The 20,760-nt window shown below is 43.4% G+C and overlaps 1 protein-coding gene across 4 annotated transcripts in view; it reads right to left on the reverse strand.

Moving 5' to 3' along the window:
* Nucleotides 1-20,760, reverse strand: part of RHOH (ras homolog family member H) — a 41,256-nt gene that overhangs the window by 6,066 nt on the left and 14,430 nt on the right. For 3 of the 4 annotated variants that reach the window (XM_010401773.4, XM_039551465.1, XM_010401772.4), the window contains one exon: nucleotides 12,961-17,617. The exons of the other annotated variant lie outside the window; for it this stretch is intronic. In XM_010401773.4, the coding sequence (XP_010400075.1) occupies nucleotides 16,823-17,398 (576 nt within the window). In that variant the 5' untranslated portion in view covers nucleotides 17,399-17,617 and the 3' untranslated portion in view covers nucleotides 12,961-16,822. Of the gene's footprint in view, nucleotides 1-12,960; nucleotides 17,618-20,760 lie in introns of those variants that run through there. 4 annotated transcript variants of the gene reach the window in all.

The following is a 20,760-nucleotide window of genomic DNA, read 5'->3' on the forward strand; positions in this document are numbered from 1 at the left end:
GACCTTAAACCAGTGTACTGAGTATCACCTCCTGACCTGTTGCTATAAGGCTGGAAGTTTCATTTGGGGCTTTTCTTTGTACAGCCCAAGTGAACACAGCCTTTTTGGCAGGTGTTTCCGGCAGAGAAAGAAAACAGGTCCCTGTGGTTAAGCCACATAGTATACTTGAGTTTATTCACCAATCGGCACTGAACGCAAGAAACTCACCCACCTTATCTGAGCCCCTGTGAAAAAGCTCCAGAACCAGGAGAGTATTTTAACACCCACCACTAACCCCTGTATTTAATGTCACCCAAAGAAGGTAGCTTAAAAAAAACCCAAACCCACAATTCATTTACTTAGTTTTCTGTGACAGTGGCTGCAAAAGCTGGGCTAGAGCGGTGGTGCATCGGGTGCTGCCAGCAGCTCTCATTAACCAGGAAAAGCTTCCCAGCCTTCCTCAGCCCCTTGAGCACATCCCCATTGCTGGGCTTGCTCATACTAACCTGAGCAGAAGTGTCACTACCTGTCTCGTTTCAATCAGGGAGTCAGGAAAAATTAAGATTTCTGAAGACTGCTGGAGGAAAACTAAGCAGCAAAATTAAGCTGAAAAATCTAGTGTTGCAACACATGGTAATACTCCCACAGGCAGAGCACAGCCAAGCCCAGTGTGAGTGCAGAAAACAAAGAAAGAATCTTTCCTGGCCCAAAGATTCAGGAGCATGCCTACCACTACACCTTTAACCATACTGTAAGCGCTGATGTGAGCCCAGATTTTTTCTTTTTTCACAAGATTTCCCCACCTTGTCCTGCAGAAGCCAGCAATAATATTTTTTATTGTTCTTTTTGTGTTTACAAACCCTGAAGAAGGGATCCGGGTGTCTATCAATTTTAATTGGGGTGTTGGCACCTGAATTGAAGATATCACCTTGAACACCTGATCTCCCATTTCTGCCAGCAGTCTCTTCCCTTTCCCGTTCTCCTTGGCTGACCCCACGTGCTGCCTTTGAGGCAGACTGAGACAGCCAAGACCATGGGGAAGCCTGCAGGCACACGATTTGTGACCATAATGTTTCAAAACCATTTGATTTTCCTAGTACGTGTGCACAGAAGCAGCTTTGTTTTGACAAGGCATCTTCCTCACACCTCTCCTCACCCACCATCCAGAAACAGGGTGTTTCTCTGGCTAAAAGCATGGGCATGTAAATAAATTTAATTGACAGTGTGACTTTACAGCATGTCATTTATTCCATGGTAACTACCCATGCATACACACTCCTACTCAGCAAAATATATGGCAAAAAGGTGTAAATGATTTCACACTTCATCAAAGAGCAAGAGCATTTACCCAGAGGTTTGTAACCAAGCAGCTTACTCCAAAGTAAACTTTGTTTTACTAGTGGTCTAATCCAGTGGAGATTGAGTCCTTTGAGGCAGTTAGCTCCCTGGCAAAGATAAAACTTTCACACATCCTTTAATCGAATTACCTGTCTCTATTTTGGGGTACCTTATCTCTGTTCTGTGGTATAGAATAAAAAATATCTTAACTCCTTTTTAAATGGTCAGGCTCCCACTGAATAGGATCTATTATCTCCTGTTAAGTGGGAGATAAAAGGACCCAGTAGCCAACTATTTTTTAGTGCAGAACTCAGACTTTCACAGAGCTATCCATTTATATGATATCCATTTATATGATGGTGTTTCTTCTCATCCTAGGTAAGAACCAGCACTTAAAATTCAAACGAGGAGTAAGATTACACAGTCTTGGCTCTTGAGCCAAGAGTCTTATCTTCAGACTTGGAGATGTACACTTGCAATTGATCAGGCTAAGTCAGAAACTTCCAGGTCACTTTAATTTATGTCAAACAGATGATTTTTCATCACCTTGAACCCAGTGACATCTCACCACCTTCCCAATGGTATTTATCTGTGAAGGAGGGGTGACAAATGCTGAGAATGGCAACAAAAAATTTTTCAGTGAAATACTTTTTGTTCTGAAATTATCATCCAGGAAATACTCCAGGAGAAGGTTAATGTAAGGACTAGTGAATGTTAAAGTGGAGAATACAATTTGCAGTAAGAGGATATGCTGGAGACCACAGAACAGGGAAGCTGTTCAGCAGCCAGAGTCCTGTGACTGCTGTTAGTAACTTTTAGTATAGATAAGAAAGATGCCAAAATTAATATAATTTATAAGTGCATACTAGGCATACTTATAATAAAAACCATTCTCACATCCTAGCAGCAGCTCAGCATAATGGTTTACAGATGCACACAGTAAGGGAAAGGGAAGTTCCTCTGCTATCAAAAGAGGGACTCTGCATCTGAGAGCTGCCCCTTCTTCTCTCATTACAGCCTTCTGATAAAAGCATAGAAGCACACCCTAATCTCGCCGAAGATTTTATATAGCAAACATAATCTGGCACACAGACTGCAGAGGCCTCCCTATTTCACTGCAGTTTCTTATGTGTGTGGACCACAGAGGACAAGACCTAGTCCTTCCTAAATCTAGGTCTTGTCCTCTCTTTCTCCACCACGAAGGGGATAAGGACACCAGGTGCAAGACCTCAGCTCCTCCGTGAAGGTACTATGGACTAAAGTACTGCTTGAACTGTGGGTATCATGCCCACTGCAGCAGCTTCAGCTGTCCTCCCTCAGAACTTCAAGTAAAATTACCAAGTGCTTAGCCAGGTAAAAGGAATAGTATTTCATTTTGATATTTCAGCTGGCACACTCTTCTGTAATGAGACCACATCAAAAAGTGAAACTGCAGTCTCATGCGGTTGTTTGCAGAGTAGATGTGTCAGAGCCTCTCTCTTTCCATGCTGCAGCTCACTAAACCTGTGCCGAGTTTAATAATTTCCATTCCCTTTGAGAGAGAAGGACATACTCAAGGGTGATTGCCCAAACATTCCGCACCATGTAGTGAAAGATTTTAAAGTCTTAACCTCAATGAGTAATTGATGAACAATTCTTCATTTAAATGGTTAGACTTATAACACATCTCCTTTGGCAGAAAAACATCATGGCTAAAAATCCAAGAGCAGACAAATGTCACTGTTAATTCAGTGCTAAAATGGAACTCTGGGTTTCTCTCTGGGTGTAATTCCAGCTGCAAAGTTAACAGGGACCATTTTATGAGGGAGAATAGCTAAATAGGGAGGGCTCTACTCATTGCATTAGCATCAGGCTGTGCCTTCACACTGCACATCTCTCACACCCCATCCCTGTCTCACTAAATCCTAAATCTGACATCAAGTCATCACAACTAGCTTTATACCCCGTGTGACAGGAAAGCTCTGAAGTGGCTGCTGTGAGATTAAATGCCTCAAATCTACAGGGCAGAATATCCCTGTTGTGATCTTGATGCAGAAGTTGAACTCCAAAGATTTATACTCCAAAGGCCCACATACATATCTTTGTCTCTAATTCCTCTGAGTTTTGTACTAGGTTGAAAACAAACCAATGGGAGATCGCAAATCAGAATTATAATTTAATAGGAAAATTAAAATAAATGCAATAGTTCAAGAACACTGACAGAGTCAGGATAAAAGCTGACACCCCATTAGTCAAGGTGGTGGTAGCAGTGCAGATGAAGTGGTCCTGTTGAAGCAGTGATCCTGTAGAAGGCTCTGGTCTTCACCTGAAGGTCCAGTGGTAGCTCTTGCCCTCTAGGAATGCAGCAGGTAAGGGCTACTTGGGCTGTTCCAAACCCCGGATTATATCCAGGTGGGAATGCTTGGCTGCTCCCCCTGGGCACAGCATCTCACAGTGGGCTGATGCAGTTCTATGAATCCTGCAGTGGGGCCTTGATTGCCCATTAAACAGAGACAGCCCCCCCTGGAGGGAGTTATCAGGGATGAGTCATGGTGGGAGATAACAAACACTGCCCCACCTGCTTTAACAGCTTGTGAAGATGATCATAGAATACATACTATTGGTTACATCTTACTTTGTAACCTAGGACAAGTTTTATTTGATCCTACATCAAATACAGATGATCATACCTTTATGCTGCTTTCTTTCACAAAGTCATTCCTGGCAGTTTATAGTTCTGCCTCTGGTGGGGAAAAAAACCCTTTAAAGTGCAATTAACTTCAGAAAGACAAACAGTAACTGACGAGTGCCTCCATTCCTCTTGATGGCATTGTAACATAAAATAAGGTGTAAATGCAAGCAGAAATCTGTTATATGTCTGCTCACAGTTTCAATAGCAGTGTCTCAATCATGTATTATGTTGCAGAATAATGTGTTTGAAAAGATTTTTCCCTAGGGATCAGACTAAGCACAAAAATAAGGTGATCACTCTACTCACCTCAATTCATAGGAAAACAAGGCTGATGTAATTGCTTTCTGCTTGTTTTCTCTCCAATAACCTGTTCATGCGTTGGCAAATTTCAATTAAATTCAACGGAGCAACAAAAAGACCTCAGAGATACTCAGATCTTTAAAATATAATGGAAATGTGAAAAGCTATGATCTGAGTTGGACTTATCCACCTCTGAGACACTTATCCCTGGGAAACACAGCTTCACTCATTCTGCTGCAACACAGAGGCACCACAGCAGCAGTAGCTGTGTCAGGACTCACCAGACCCATGTCAGAAAAGGCAGGGAGGGTCCCAGAAGCTGTGCTGTGGTCTGTGCACAGTGTCTGCAGACAAGGGTGGAATGAATCTCCCCACCTTCAGATATCACAGTATGGACACCGATGGCTGAGCAAGTTGTTTAGACTCTTTTTACAGCTGAGCTGCATGCTTTTCTGGGGCATGGTTCACCTTACCAATGTCTGGAACAGACCAAAGGAATCGTATGTCAGAAGTACCTATTTATCTCTGCTACTCCTCTGGGTTTGCTTTTTGGAGGAGTGGGTGGGAGGCAGAAGCAGACTCCTGCCCACGCTGCTGCACATCTGCAAACGGCTGGTGTTGATAGAGCCCATGAGACCACTTCTGCAAGCCGAGGATAGAACACAGCCCATGACCACGTTGCCTACAGCTGCTGATTGCTAATCTTACGTTTCTTCAATTCTGCAAATGCTTCTTTCCTAACAATACTTCTGCAGTGCTACACAGTTGGGCACATGGATCTGAAACATGCTGAAACACCACCTGTTGGGCCAGCAGCTCTGCTCTAAGCTATGCTCAGAGTAATGTTGTGCCAAAAGCAAACCCTGCAAAAACCCATTGGTATGTAGAGCTCATATTCCAAGGGGACCCTGTGCCACCACAAGCCACTTGGTCACTTTAACATCTGCAGGACTTCATAGGAGAGTGCCAGTCCTACAGCACATGCTCTGAAGGCTTGCTTTCTGTGTCACTTTATGTTAGGCACAAGGTGATTTTTAGTCTGATCACTCAACAAATGAGATGGTTGCATGCTTGGCAGGCTGCTCCTCAGCAAACCCAGGCAGCAAACCCGTAGCTCCAGTCCCAGCAGAGTGAAAAGCTTCTAAATAAGATGTAAGCAAGTAAAACTTGCTTTGGGTGAGGTTGTATCTTGGAGACCTTTCCTTTAGCAACCCAAGGCCACTAAGCCTTGGGCTTCCCTATCAGTTCCATAATGTTTGTATTAAATACGCAGGCTCCAAAGCACCAAGGAAAATATCAGCAATTTCACGGCCACAAACACAACTGTGCTGTGGCTGCTGCCACTTGGTGTCACTGGCTGTCATAGCTCTGGCACCTCCCCACATCCCAGGGCATTCACAGATGTTCTTCTGTCCTCTCTCTACAGCCCTCCTGACCCAGCACCACCGAAACAGCCACCCCACACGCTCCTGAGCTCAGTCTTCTTCTTGTGGGCACAGGTCCAAGCTCCTGGCCCCGGGCAGAGCTGCACAGGGCAAGGGGCAGCTTCCCCATCCCCTGTACCACAGTCCCCTGAGCCAAGGCCACGTGCCCTGAGCCCTAGACAAGGTTTGGGAGAGGAGCAGGTAGGGAGGTCAGCATAGGGCCATGCATGAGTGTCTCAGCCTGCTGCAGTGCAGGTAAAAAGCAAATTTGCTTTTTTAAGGGAGCATATTAAACTTTGCCTTTAACTCTGCCTGGGAGTGCTGGGTTGGGGGTGGCCTTAGATGTCCTTCTGCACTCTCCTGCGTGGCAGACTGACCTCACTGAAGAGTCCTTCAAATTGACCAGCAAATGCAGGTTGTTCCTTATGTTGCCCCTTTTTTTCAATGTTTTCCTAGTTGGGATATCACATTGGTCTTCTCCTAGCAGGAACATCATAATAAATTGCTCAAATACCTTCTTGCGCTGCAAGCCACACCATGAACACCTTTTGAAACAGGACTGCAGGGCTGAGGAAAAGATCCCTTCAGCCACATGGTTTCTTCTCTGCTTTCTTCAGTTCTCAGTAACTTTTTTCACTTCTTACAGCCTCAGCTATTTCCTTTCGCTACACTTTAGCTCCTACCATTCTGCTTACAGCAGCCCACCTTTCTCCTCTCCTTCCCCCTCCTACCTTCTTTGAAGACCTTCTTGAGAGCAAACCACATCCTTACATTCCTCTCATTGTTAGAGCCTTCACCACTGCTGCTGTTATTGTTCTTCACTACTTTTTGATAAAGTGGTCTTGGCACAGCTATGAACCTAATTGCTCTTCAGATGTTCCCATCTGCAGGTGTGCAGACAATCCCAGTAAGCTTATTTTACATATGTTTGAACTAAGTTCCCCTTAAGTACACCATATACACCTCAAAACTCTAAATTATTCCTTGCAGTAAGTGCAAGCTGTCCATGAATTTGAAACTCAGTGCAGGTAAAAGTACTCAGTCCAGTAAAAACAGTTTGCTAAACAAACTGCTGGACACTTCAATGAAAGAAAAAATTATTATTCCTGTTTGTGCCATTTACTCTGGGCTTAATTTTGTGGCCATTGATGCTAAATCTGTGCATTGTTGGATCATCCAGGAATTGACTCAGACTTGAGCTCCCAGAAGCACAGGTAGGTGACTGAATTCTCATTACACTGCCAGCGGTATTTGCAGTTTCCTACAACTTGTGTCAGCTTAAGCAGACTGCATCATCTCTATCCTTCAGCTTGATGGTATTTTTCATTCTGTGACCCTAACCCTCTTTGCACTGTAGAAGTGTCTGAGTTTATATTTGTCTTAAGGGAGTAGCCTTGCTATGTCCAAGCAGCACCTCTGACAGATTAAATTGGTTTTGCAATTTGATCAATATTTGCTACATCAAGAGGGAGCTTTCTCACTGACCTGGAGCACACTGGAGGCACAAGATGCAGGCCTGCTTCTTAGTGATCTGTTTCACACATGCATTCAGCCTGCGAAGGGAAAATGTTTTTGCAAGGGTTGTACTGCACATGTTGGAAGATCAACAGCGGAGGCCTCTGGACTGAAACAGATGGGAACCTGCTGTGCTTAACTGGCCAGACAGGGAGCAAGAAGAAAGGCATATTGCTCTTTTGACATTATGTTGCTAATGGGTTCAAACCCAAGAATGTTGTCACCACATAAGCAGGAGACACCTCAGTCCTGTAGGTCTTGTCCCAAACAACCTTCAGTAGTTGAATGCAGAGGAAGTTCATAAGGGAGTTTTGTTCTCCAAGCATTTGGCATGATCAGTGGGAAGCATGGTATTACAGGCTGGCTCCCTAGGCCAAGCTTCATTCCTCACAGAGAAGCAGAAATATGACTGCGTTGTCCAATGCAATGGATGTTTTACACCTCCAGCTGGTGTGATGAGGCACATGACAACTTTCCACATCTCCTGCTTCTTAGCTGAGTACAAATAGGTCTGGCACGAGCCCCGTGCCCTGGTCCTCAATCCACAGAGAAAAATGGAGTTCCTGCACTGCTCTCCATAAGTGACAATCCTATCTACCTAGCTGATGTTTTGACACTGTTTCCAGTTCCCTTCAGTTACACAGGCAGTAAATAAGAAGTAGTGACAGAAAACCTATTTGTGCAGACTTGAGTCTGACCCTGCTGGTCTTTGATTCTGTCTCTCGTTTTCCCTCTGTCCTGCACAATACCTGTGAGGACAAGGATGAACAGACTTCAGTCCACCACAGTCACTGCCTGATCCAGCTGTGGCTCCTTCACTCACATCCCAATGGGAGCACCAAATCATAAGATGCTTGCAGGGATGCAAAGTTCCTCACAGCTGCTTGCTGTCATGTAAAGGTGTGCACACAATGGAGGCACACAATGAACTTGTCATTATTTTACTTCAATTTTTTTTTTTCACCTCTTGTTGTGATTGCTGTATTATCCTGGCAAGCTTCTCTTGAAAATTTTGGTGCTCCAGCCACACTCCACTGAGTGCAGCCCAGTCCCAAAGCCCATCGTACCCTGTTAAAACCAGGTCAAAGTGGGACCTGCTACTGAGGTGAACCCATCTCTTAGTACCATATCAATAGAGGCACAAGCTTCCTGCTTCAGGGACTAGTGGCTTTAGCTCAGGCACCTCTGTCCACATGGGCCACAGATGTCCCTCAAAGGCCTGTATTCTACACCCCTCATTCTCAGCCCACCCCACCATCCCAGCCAAGACAGGGAACAGTAAGTGTTAGCGTTGCCATCAGACATGGTCTTGCCACAGCCCCTGGGATGTCCACAAGGCCTTGTGGACCCAATGCTGCCGCCTTGGATATTGACACAGTTCCTCTACTTTGTTTTGGTTGTAGCTTGGCTTTCTCAGGCTGCTGCTTCTGGGAGACCTTTCCAGCAAAATGGCTGATTTATCACCTCCTTCTCTTTGGGCTTCAGAGAAAGTGTGGCTCATTTCTCCGTAACCTGTGTCTGCAAGGGCAAGACCAGAACAGGGTCGTGCTTCAGAGTCTCGCTGTCCATATTTCCCACCAGAAAATCACAGCATCACTTTCACAGAGCACTAGCAGCTCTGGGACCCCCATATCCAGTCAAAGACTTTTATTTTCCTATATTCTTATGCACCTGCAAGTCCTCAGAGGCCCTGGCATAACACTTTTTTCCACAGGCCAGGGATTTTTTCAGGGGTTACTTTAGCACTACAGTTGCTTACGTACCTCTGCACTGTACAGAAATGAATGTAATTTCCATTCACATTCATGCTGACTCAGCCCATCTCCTGCTGCAGCTTTGTTCACTGCTCTTGTGAAAAGCATCTCTGAGCTCCCAGGCTTTTGCTTTCTCCTCTTCCCGTGCCAGGGGTCTTCTCTCAGTGCTTGCAGACTCCAATGACATGACATGGTTCACTGCTGCTCCTATATTTCACTCATGGTGCCTGGCATTCCCACAGCTTCTCATGTTTTGTCATGGTACATGCAGCTCGGCAGACTGCTTTTGTGAAGTTAAAGGCAGGGGTTTTTCATGCCATCCTGTCTCAGCTTTCAGTTTTCCTATTGTTTTGATTCTTCTGTCATAGGCACCATACAGAGCACTACCTTGCACACATCTAAGATTCTATGCTTGGTGAATGCCCTGTTAATTCTGGATTGTTCAATTGCATCCCTGAGTGATTTGTCCCAGATCCCAGTCAGGGCTTAGTCTTTTAACTCAGTTAACTGACCCCTTCTGGCTTGGATCTTTCCTAACGTTCTCTCTTTTGCTATTTGTATAGCAAATGCTATACATATGCTATTTCTGCTCTCAGCTCAAAGTCATTTCACTCCTATATTTAATATACAATGCAGTGATATTCCTCCAGTCTCTTCTGTGCAGTTTCACAAAGACTTAACTCCACCAGCATTGGCTGTCACCTATCGCAAAGATCAACTGCACCAGAAGTAGCTATTCTTCATGGGGTGTGGTTGGGAAGTTGCAATTTTTTGCTAGGCAAGACTCATGGGATTTCTTTCATCGGTAAACTAAAAGTTACATTGTGACATATCTGTAGTGGGAGCCAAAAGCATGTGTCAGCTATGAAAGAGGGAAATATCTGCAGTAAAGATGCCACATTTTCTTTGAATGTCTGTGGATATTCAGGGAAAAATAACAGCGATATATTTCTGCACAATAGAGAGCCAAAAGCTTGAGAATGCTCCAAATCAAGGGCAGTGCATCGGTTTTCTTGGCAGCCAGGTGGAAAGTTGCGGAAGACATGGAGCAGAGTCACATGCTCCTCTCCTTGAGTTAATCTCCTTAAGTTGTGTCTTGTACTGCATTGTAAGCCTGAGACTGTATATGAGTACCCTTGACTGCTCCCTCTACAGAAAAAAAATCTTTACCATCACAAAGGGCTGTAAGAATGTTCCTGTTGCACACACTGAGATCAATCCAGCCTAGAGTCCAGTCACTACAGGGAATGTAAGAGCATGCTCCAAAAAGAGGGATAGGAATAACTGTGGAGGGACATTCTCTCTACTTTACCTTCCCAGCATTCAGCACAACTCTCTCAGGAAGAATTTGATTTCTAAACATATCACTGATGAATGAGATGTTAGCTCATCCCATACGGATGTTCTGTAAAATTAAAAAGGGCATTATGTTAATTACAAGCTGTTAAAGTAGTAAAGCAATTACTTCTTTGCTATATCTTGTCCCCTCTCCTTCTGTCCCTTATGCTTACCTGCTCCCTGTGGCTTCAGTGAACTGAAATGCTGGAAAGCCCTAGTCCCATAACATGCATTACAGACCCATTCAGAGCAAACTCTGCAGGTCAAACCTGCCAGCAGGAACATCTGACAAGCCTGACAAATGCAAAAGTACCCACCAGCACCACAATCTGAAAGCACTTTAAAAAAAGGTCACTGCCATGTGTCCATCTCATGCAGGGGACCACTGGAGCTGTGGCTTGCCCGGTGTCACCCAGCTGCAGAAGTGGGGCCAGGGACAGCCGGTGCGTCTGTGTAGTAGCATTTCATGCTTGCAGGTCATCCTCCTGCCATCCACCAGACAGCGACAGGGAGCAGGCTCAGGCAAAGTGAACTCATTTGGGTCAAACTGATCCTAAACTTGTCAGTCACACCACCAGTCAGTTTGGAGTTGTGTATCTAAAAGTTAATTGTGCAGGATTACACAGGCTTGGCCCAGAGCCTGGTTAAATTTACAAGCTCCCCACTGACCTGATCGTGCTTTGGCCAAACACTGCCCAAATGGGGTGGGACTGAACAGCAAAGTTCATTGTCTAAGCCAAAGCCCTAATTATGAGCCAAGGCTGCAGCTCTGGTTTAGTTGGTCAATAATTCTATGATGGATTAGATACCAGCACTAATTCCACATACAAGATAATAATTTAAAATATCTGTATACATTTTAATGCCCAGGATTCATAAGAAATTCTAGATTAGGCTCTTGTGGAATCCTGTGACCTTTAATGCTTCCTCAGACATATGCTGTGTTGAACACTGCAACACTGGCCTTTAAGCAGCAGATCTGGCGTCACAGTGACAGATAAATGGAAGTGATAAGGTAATAGCCAGAAAGACACTAAGCATTTTATATATTAAAAAAAACCTGAGTTTTCTAAGAAAGAGAAAATGCAGCAGTGCTTATGTGTTACAAGAGGTTTGGCATATAAGACACATCTCCCTCCAGCTGCTTCTACTTAATTCATCCACCAGGTTGAGAAGTATCAGCCTTGGGTCTCTCCTTTCACACTCTGAGACTGGCTGTGCAGCTTTGGCCACCACTGCCCTGTCTATGGCTAGCAGACAGCTAGCAGACACAGCCACATCCTGGGCAGCTGACATTTGCAAGGGATCTTGGTTTTCAAAGCAAAGCTGTCTCTTTTGAAAGTCTCACCCTTCTGTGGTACCTGAACAGCAATGGAGCATTTTGGGAAGGCAGCCAAGGGGGCGAGGGAAGATGCCCAGGTCTTGGCGTGAGAGTTGTCCCAGATCAGCTTGCATCCTCTGAGGCACAGTCCAGAGCTGCTGGGGTGCCTGTGGGAGCCGGTGCCCACTGGAGACTTCTCAGAAACATTGCGGACGCAGGCAAGTGAGCACCTCACACCAAGTGAAGACACCAGTCGTCGTTTCCTTCCTCTTTTCCAGAGACAGAAACAACTACCACCACACAGAGGCCCCTGCCCTGCTGCTCCGCCCCTGTATGAATCATACCCAGGGTGAGAGGAGCAACGACAGAAACCCCCCTGCCAGCCTTGTAGGGCGGTTGTGAAAGACCTGAGACAGATATGTCGCTCATTCCCTTCATAACCAGAAAGGCAGCAATAGCTATTATTTTGTTCGCTAGTAACTGACTCACAGCTCATGCAAGGCTGGAGGCCAGCTACCCACACTCAGGAAGGCAAGTGCCATAGGGTTTAGCGCAGTGCTTTGAGACATCCCCCCTCCTCCCCCCTCCAAACTACCAGCCCAGCTACCAGTCCAACAGTGGCTGCAGAAACCAGGCCTCAGCAATGACTTGGACACTGACACTGACTTTAGAAATGGCACATAAAATAAATGTGTTACTGCAAGGCCACCTGCAAGTGAGAGAAGTCTGACTGAGGCAGGGCCAGGTCTGTTTGCAGAGCAAGGCAATTGCCTATGATGCAGGTAAGACGAGTCCCGAGGAGCATCTCTTCTGTCCTGCTGAAAACACAGGGCAGCTTTGTGGTGATGCTCTCCTGCCTCACAAGTGACACGGACCCCGCTGACACACAGCAGCTGCAGTGTCACATCACAATGGAGCGAGAGGTCCACGCCAGTGGAAAGGCCACCACAGCTGTTGTTAAGCAGCTATATAATATAAACACCTAGATACACACAAAAGTTGTTTTCTCTCTGAATTTTGTTTTCAATAGCTGGCTGCTTAGAGCACAAGGTAAAGGGCATATAGGTCATCTAGGACAGGTACACACTGGTAACTAGTCAGGATGTTTTGCTCTTACCATTGTAAAGGAAATCTCTGAGACATAAAATATGTTTCCTAACATCCAGAGACAAAAATTCAATACTGTCGTTTCAGAGCAAGGCAGTTTGGCTAACCCAGTGTGGTCATATCTGGCTTGTTGAAGAGGCTGATCTGACTTTTAATTAAGTTAATTAAGGTAGTTAACTTGCTCACAAAGGCAAGAGCAGACAAGTGTTCTGATGTTATGAAATGAAGCTTTTTATTTCTTTTATAGTAACCTGAGCTGTGTGCAACCAAAGCACTATGAGAAAAGTGCTAAAAAGACATGGATTGCCCCATTTATTAGAAATTATTCTAATGGCTGTATTCACTCAAATGCCATAGTAACACAGGAAAGGCTGAGATATCAAGAGTGCTGACATTTCCTTTTCCTTCATGTCTGATCCCTCTGGTGGCTTCCTTCATAATGGTGCCATATATAGAGTCCCTTAAACACATTTTCTTTATTAACACAAGCATCAGCTAGTCTGTGTTAACAGACTTTAGTAATCGCAGAGTACCCACAAAAATTGCACAAAAAATTGCGAACTGTTAATTGCAAAAATCAGGAAAAACAATATCAATTATATCTAGTAAGCTTGAATAATTTTCCATCTGAAAAATTAGAGGGGCAAGAGTAATGATTTGAAACATATTTTTTCTATTTACTTGTAGAAAGTATTTATATTGTATGTTACACATCAAGTAAGTTTAAAAGCCTGGGAAATCTGTGTTTAAAATAATCCTTCTTTTAAAAAAACATCTATTTTAATAGCAAGCAAAAATAAGATTAGCAACAGAATAACAAACTGGAAGGGACCAGTTTGAGAAGATAGAAGGAGAATATTTGAACAAGGTCTCTTCCCTCAGCTGAAAGCTTGACCCAACTGAGACAAGGCTGTACACTTTTTAGTTTTGCTGTTTTTCAGAGCAAAAGAAGTTGAAATTTCACATGTGTCATTTTAATGTACTTTAAATACCAGAGCCAGGTTTTAACCTTTAAACAGTACCCAGGGACCCTGTTACCCAAGTAAACACAAGGAAAACCACTCTGGAAGGGTTTCACAGGAGACCTTGGCAGTCCCTCATTTTTCCCACTACAGACAACAGGACTGCAGTTGTGCAAGCTGCAAACCCCAATATACCATTTGGCCAAATCTTCATCTGAGTTCTGGTGTGTCTAGATTTCAACCTCTGTATTGGGGTTGCCACACTTTTTGAGCACATCAGTTCTATAGCTCAGGGGAAACTGCATAATTACAGACACTAAAATATCTGTGCTTCACAGTTTGTTCCTAGTGAAAAGTGCCTTTTAGCGTTGAGAGTCTGAAAATAACCACGCTGTGAAAATCTGAACCCTTTTTTCACAGAGCACCAAACCAAAATCCCCATTACTTTTTACTCTTTCCAAATTGATTTTAAAAATCAGCTGGCTTTCAGTGGCCTCACACCTTGCACTGGCTCTAGAATGAACAATCAAGAATATATCAAGCCATCCCTAAATTTCATGTGTGCCCTGTATTGTCAGTTCAGGCATCTCAAGGAAGCCTATCCACTTGGCTTCATTGAATTGCAGCAGACATCGATTTCTTCATTTTGTAACATACAGTAACAAGCTTCGGGAATCTAAGACAGATGAGATGAGATTTTCAGTTACAGTGTGATTCTGGAGCACATCTTTATCTGGCTTCGTCTGTGATAACAATTCTGTGGAGCCTTTTGGTGCCTGAATGTGGCACTTTGTGGCAAATACCACAACACAGCATTCTCATCTGGAGATTACTGCTCTTCAGCACATAAAAATGTCAGCATGAACTGCTGTAAACAAACTTTAACCCACTGAGGGCAAAAAAAGACAATTGAATAGAGCATTCTGGAAAAAATATGGCTTAAAAATAGTTGAAACCAGGTATTAAATCCATTAGTGGAGTGGGGAACATAACAAAAATGTCTCCAGTTGTAACAGATCGGAAAATTCATAACATGACATTCGCATGCAATCTTTAATGTTCAAACAGTAACAATAGCTACTTTTAAATAGGGTTACAAAACCCAAGACTTCCAGAGAAGAGGCGCTGCAAGAGTTGACATGTAGAAGCATTTCTCCCAAAAGCCAAAAGATTTTTAACCGAGGACCGCAAACACCTGGCCACTTGCGTAACTCTGCACAAGTACAATGCCATTCAGATTCTTTTACAAATATGTCAGTTTTAGTGTTTCAGGAACAAATCAACACTTGAGCAGAAAGAGAAGTAGGAAAGAGAAGAATTCAGGAAAGATGGATGATGACAGAAGTCCTTGTCTTGTGTGCTCAGGTACAGAAGTTTGTAAAGATTTAAGGCTAGATTTAAATAAATAAAGATTTAAAGATATAAAAACTTCATATGAGACCAGGATATTTTTATAATCAGAAGCCTCCCTTACAATCAGGTCGATGAGTGGTAAATATTCAACAGTCTAGAAGCTGGTGGAACAATCACAGCACCAGGTGTTCCATGCCCCACTGGTATTCAAGGTGCCCACAATGTAAATACTTGCTCACTACATCACAGGTGAGATAATCCTACTGTGCTATGTGGCATCTTTTATGGCACCACGCTATAAGCCCCTCAAAGGTTATTTACGAGCTAGCTGAAGGACAGGGAAAGGGACAAAGGAAATCCTGCTGGACTAAGAAATTCTCTTGGGATGAGACAGATCTGCAAGACCTGAGAGAGGGTGCAGGACAGAGGGGACAGATAATCCAAGGAAGAGGGAACCGCCGCAATTCACAAAGAATGTGCAGCATTGTGTCTTGAGCCCACTACATCTTCTAGCAGAGTTCTCCTACACACCTGAAGTTCACATCTCCTTAGCCTGCCTTTCTGTGCAGGAGGGTAACTTGGCCCCAGTACATACATCAGGATTTGACTCTTAGACGTGACAGGCTCCCCAGGATGTAAAACCTGTTTCAGTCTTACTTGGATACAATCTAGGCAGTTATACTTAGCCTGCAAACTCAAAAAAAAAAGTCATTTAGCTATTCTAAAGACACCCATGCAACCTTGTTCTGTATACAATCTTTTACTAATGTAGGTGACTGGTTTCACTAAAACCACTGCTTCAAAAAAAAGTGGGCTAAAAATATGTGAGAATTTAAGTGCTCATGAAAAAATACCTTCCATCTCTGGAGACTGAAATCTTTTGCCTCCAGAATTACAGCAGGGACAACAGAGGTGATGGTAGCACAGATTAATTCCTGCCAGCCCAACCATATGTCTAAACCAACCCTGTCTGCAAGCCCTGCGGAGGATGCAACCCACTGAAGTCTAGGAAGAATCAGATTAATTTCCCATCTTTGACCACGTTGGTGAGGAACATACTAAGGTAACAGATCTCACAAAACTGCAGGACAGCTGTCAAAAGTCATTAAGTTTTGATCACTCCTATGCTGGACATACTGATGGCTGTTACACAATGACCGACGCATGTCTAAGAAGTGCTAGGCTTGCCTGCAGGCCATTTATTACATGGATAGCACAATTCATTTCTGTGGTTAGCTAAAGGGAGAACCTCCAAAATATTAAACTAAACTTTTGGGATTTTACAACAATATATACAAGAGTCGTCTAAATAAAATACACATTGGTTAGGTTTTATATACTAAGTTCTTAAGTAAAAAAAATCCACATGGACAGAGGTGGGGGTTGATTCAGGCAGAAGTTTGTCATTAAATAAATGCAGATGCAGACAAATCAACAACTGAGGAACACTGACAGAAACAAAAACAAAATCAGTACAGCTGTTATCTGCAGATCTCCAGACTAGGCCTGCTCCAGTCCAGGCTAGCAAAGTCCAAACACAGGCTTGTGAATAAGGATATGCACCTTTCATTTTTCAAGATAGCGCCCATGTGTTTTGGAGGGGAGAGGATCAGATAAAGAGCACATCTGTCTCACAAGAGGCACCTGCACTGTGGTCCTGCCAGAAGCCCTCCTTTGATTCACCTCCCATTCTCTCTGCTGCAGTATCTTTGTGAGAAAACAGAAAGAACAAACATAAGCAAAACCACTGCTGACAGTCCTCAAAAGATCTTGCACTCATTAAAGGAGAAGAGCTTCCGCCTGTTCTGCCTTTTGGCTTGATTGACCGCTGTCCGCACAGCATATTCAAACACCTGCTGCACCCCCCTGTTGCTGAGGGCAGAGCACTCCAAATAGCCTTTGGCTCGCACGTCCTGGGCGAGCCGCTTTCCGTCTATCGGGCTGATGCAGGAGGAACGGTAGGGACCCGTGTCACGCTGGTCAGTCTGAGTGGCCACCACCAAGACGGGGATGCGGGGCAAATGGCTGCGGATCTCACTGATCCATTTGTTCCTCAGGTTCAGAAAGGAATTGTGGTTTGCTACCGAGTAGCACATTAATACCACATCTGCCTGTTGGTAGGAGAGGGGGCGAATGCCTTTAAAGGCATCACTGCCAGATGTGTCCCAAAGACCTAAGCTAATCTGTACACCATCCATGAAGACATCCACTCCGGTATTTTCATACACGGTGGGTCTGTAGTCATCTGGAAAAGTCTCAGAGGTGAAACGTACCAAGAGAGATGTTTTCCCAACTGCAGAGTCTCCCACCAGAACACACTTGATTGAATCCAGCATTTTATTAACGTCCAAGGCCAAGAGCACCGTCTCTGTGCAGCAGGAGTGGGATGAAGAGATGCAGTGGTCTTAGAGGCCTTCTATATAACTTCCATTTAGTGAGAAACCATACAAATCTCTTTGCTTCTTATGACTTGATTCTGTCACTTGAGACTAAAATTCCATTTTCTCCCACATGACTCTGTTGGTTTCAAATCTTCAGTAAGTCAAATGATGTTTCTGGAAGAGTAAAAATAAAATATAACATTTATAACCCACAGAGAATAAACCATTCCTCATCAAGATAAAGATGCCTGGACACATCTTTGGACAGCCATGGCAAGTGTCCCTTACTGAGGATGATGAACTTTGCCATTTCCTCCCAGATGGCTGTGTGTGCAACAGCCATTCATGTAAATAACCTTCTTGCTGCTCTACAGGAGCTAACAGTCTTACCACCACTGCCATTTTCCACTGACACAAACTATTTTTTCCCTCCAATTGTCTAAAGACTGATAAAATTAATTTAACTTTGGTATAACCGCTACTAATATGCTGTGAGATATTCCCTGCCTCTGACTTTCACGAAGACTGACAGAATCCTGAATCCTTAAATGATCAGTTCAGATTCCCTTGAAAATATACCCATGCTCTCTAGAGGTACTCAAGAGAAAAAAAGCTCTTTGCTAACCAATTTGACTATTTAAACAATCCTGTATGGAACAGTAACACAGAACCACTTGTGACAACGAGAAAGCAAAGACTTCAGGTGTGAATCTCAAGTCAGCTGAACCCGAACAATTTTCAAAAGCAATGAAGGGATTCACAGCAAAAATACCCAAAAAGAGTTTAATTTAATTTTTTCCTTACAAATTGCTTTCAACAATCGAGAAGCACAAGCCAAAGAAAGCCCCACTACTGATGCTTGCCCCAGTCAAAATTTCATTTGAAGGGGATATAACTGTCCTGGCATTTACTCTCTTGTAAAACTGAACCAAGAGTACTCTTCAGAGTATGTAATTGCTTTTGAGCTCCTGCCAGCATTCAGTCAAATTTTCCTATTTTGAAAGCATTTGTTTCTTCCCCACTAGCTGTGTGCAAGATTCACTGCTCACACAGGGTGACACACAAGATGCTCCGAAAATCACTAACGGCAAAACTGAAGACAAATTAGTTCTGATGAACAAGAGTAATTAAAAAAAAGTATCACTGCATAATATCAAAATGTCATGTGTTTGTCACATAAATAATATATTTCTGTTTCCTTCATATATGTAGGGAGACATCACAGCTGAAGGCTATTTGCACAGAAATTAATGATGGCCACAAAACGCATGTACTATATTTTACTGTAACACTCTCCACTTTCAGTACCCTAACACACCACAAACACCGCCCCCCGCCCCCCCCCCCCCCTTTATTTCTAGTACACTCCAAGCTTTGGCTTACTCCACAAAGGGGGGAAAACAAAGGAAAAGTGCTAGCTGAGCTTAGAGAGAACATTTTACAGGCACTGACAACTGCTATTTGCCCTGCTTTCATTTTGTAGTGAGGCCGTGCCCTACCTCCTCTTGTGCTGCTGGCACACCTGCATCTCTCCCACCAGATGCCCGGCTGAAAGAACATGTGTGGCCGGAGCACGCTGCTTTATAGAGGTGGCCCTGAGTCTGCAGGGCCGGGCCTGTGCGTACTTGAGTTACGGTATCTACGGGAGTCATTGCAACAGACGGCGCTTCCTGGCCTGCCAGCGAGACCGCGCTCTCACCATCACCGCTCACTTCTAGGAAGTGGGATGGAGGCTAAGCTGCTTCACAACATTCCTGGCTGCCGGGAAACAAGCTGTTCCATTAATTTAAGTTTTAGTGGCAGCAGCTGAAAATTTGCTTTTAAAGATTCATTAGGTCTAACTCCACTCTCTCGCCTTCTCTGTTCTCCAAACAAGCTCTCAAGGGAATTAAATGAGACATTTACAAAACACATCTATGAAAAATTAAGAAAGCATATGTATGATGAACATTCCTATTACTTATATGAATCCTAATCTCTCTTTCAGAGTATTCTACTTCAAAATTGGGTCAGCAATACATTTTGAAAACACCTCAATTCACCAAAAGACAATAGCACCCTATTCAGATAAAGCTGCATACTCTCAGGAGAAAGTTTCCATGTACCAAGCATCTTTTTAAGAACAAACATTTCTTTGGTGCAAGCAGTCCTTAGTGCCTTCAGGTTCATTATTTTGTGCATATTGGAATGTGGGAGAAAATAAGGATGTCCAAAGCATGACTTCTGCAATTTCATCAATGCCAAAAACAAAGAAAAATGGATAAAAGGATTGTTCTGGCACTCAACTTGTTGATTACCAGGTCCAATTATACTTGCTATTTTGAAAGAAAGAATATAAATGATTAAAGACTGAAAGAGATATTAAGGACTAGTGAATATGGCTAGTTGACAGACAATAACAAAAGCTGAAATATTCCATTGTGACAGTGCAGAATTGTTTTCAAAGCAAATGATATTGTTCTACATTCCACCAATGAATAATAAAAAAACCCTGGTATATAACAAGGCCCATATTGTGATCCTGTGGACAAATTGCCCTCAGTGGCCTTGATCTTGCATTTGTTCACAACCATTCGTGTGTCTCCATATACAAGCGGGACTAAATATGTGCCTTTAATTAGGCACATAGCTGGTCCTTGTGGCAGCCTCACAGTAAGAGCAGTATTATAGTATTAAAATAATTATGCAAGTTCACCTCAATGGACAGAAAAAGATTGATTAAACATCAACAAAAAGCAGTGTCCTATAAAGACAGTACTGGGCACTTCTGTGCTGCAGCATACAACCAGTTTTATAAATATTTGCAAAAGTTTTGGCCCCTTTCTCTCATATTCTGTCTTGGTCCAACAGTGCAGTGTGCTACACCCATTACAAGACTGCAGAAAACCTTCTGATCACAGATCAGAGATGGAGTCTAAGCTGCTGAGGGATTGTTTTTTTCTTCCAACAATTTGATTTTCAAAAATTTACCGACTTTATTAAGTTCAATTTGTATCTGGAATTCAATATATAAACCTGTATCTTCTTTTATGCTTTTTTTGGTTTATGCTTTCATCATTCATAACAACTTTATTTGAATTTTTGAATATTTGAAGATATTATTTGAATAATGAGGTAAGACCTTTTATAAAATCATTAGGTATAAGAATGTATGTCTTATTCTTGTGTGGTCATGCTGAATAGTGATCTTTAGCAAACTGCAGGTTTGGTTCCCTCTGTCTTTGGAATACAGAACCCTGGCACTAGTGTGTGGTTACAGAGTGTGGATTCACTGATGATGCTAGCACAAGAAGCCCTACAACAGTCACTCTCTGGCA

The sequence above is a fragment of the Corvus cornix genome, chromosome 4 (genome assembly GCF_000738735.6).
Source record: "Corvus cornix cornix isolate S_Up_H32 chromosome 4, ASM73873v5, whole genome shotgun sequence".
Lineage (NCBI taxonomy): Eukaryota > Metazoa > Chordata > Aves > Passeriformes > Corvidae > Corvus > Corvus cornix.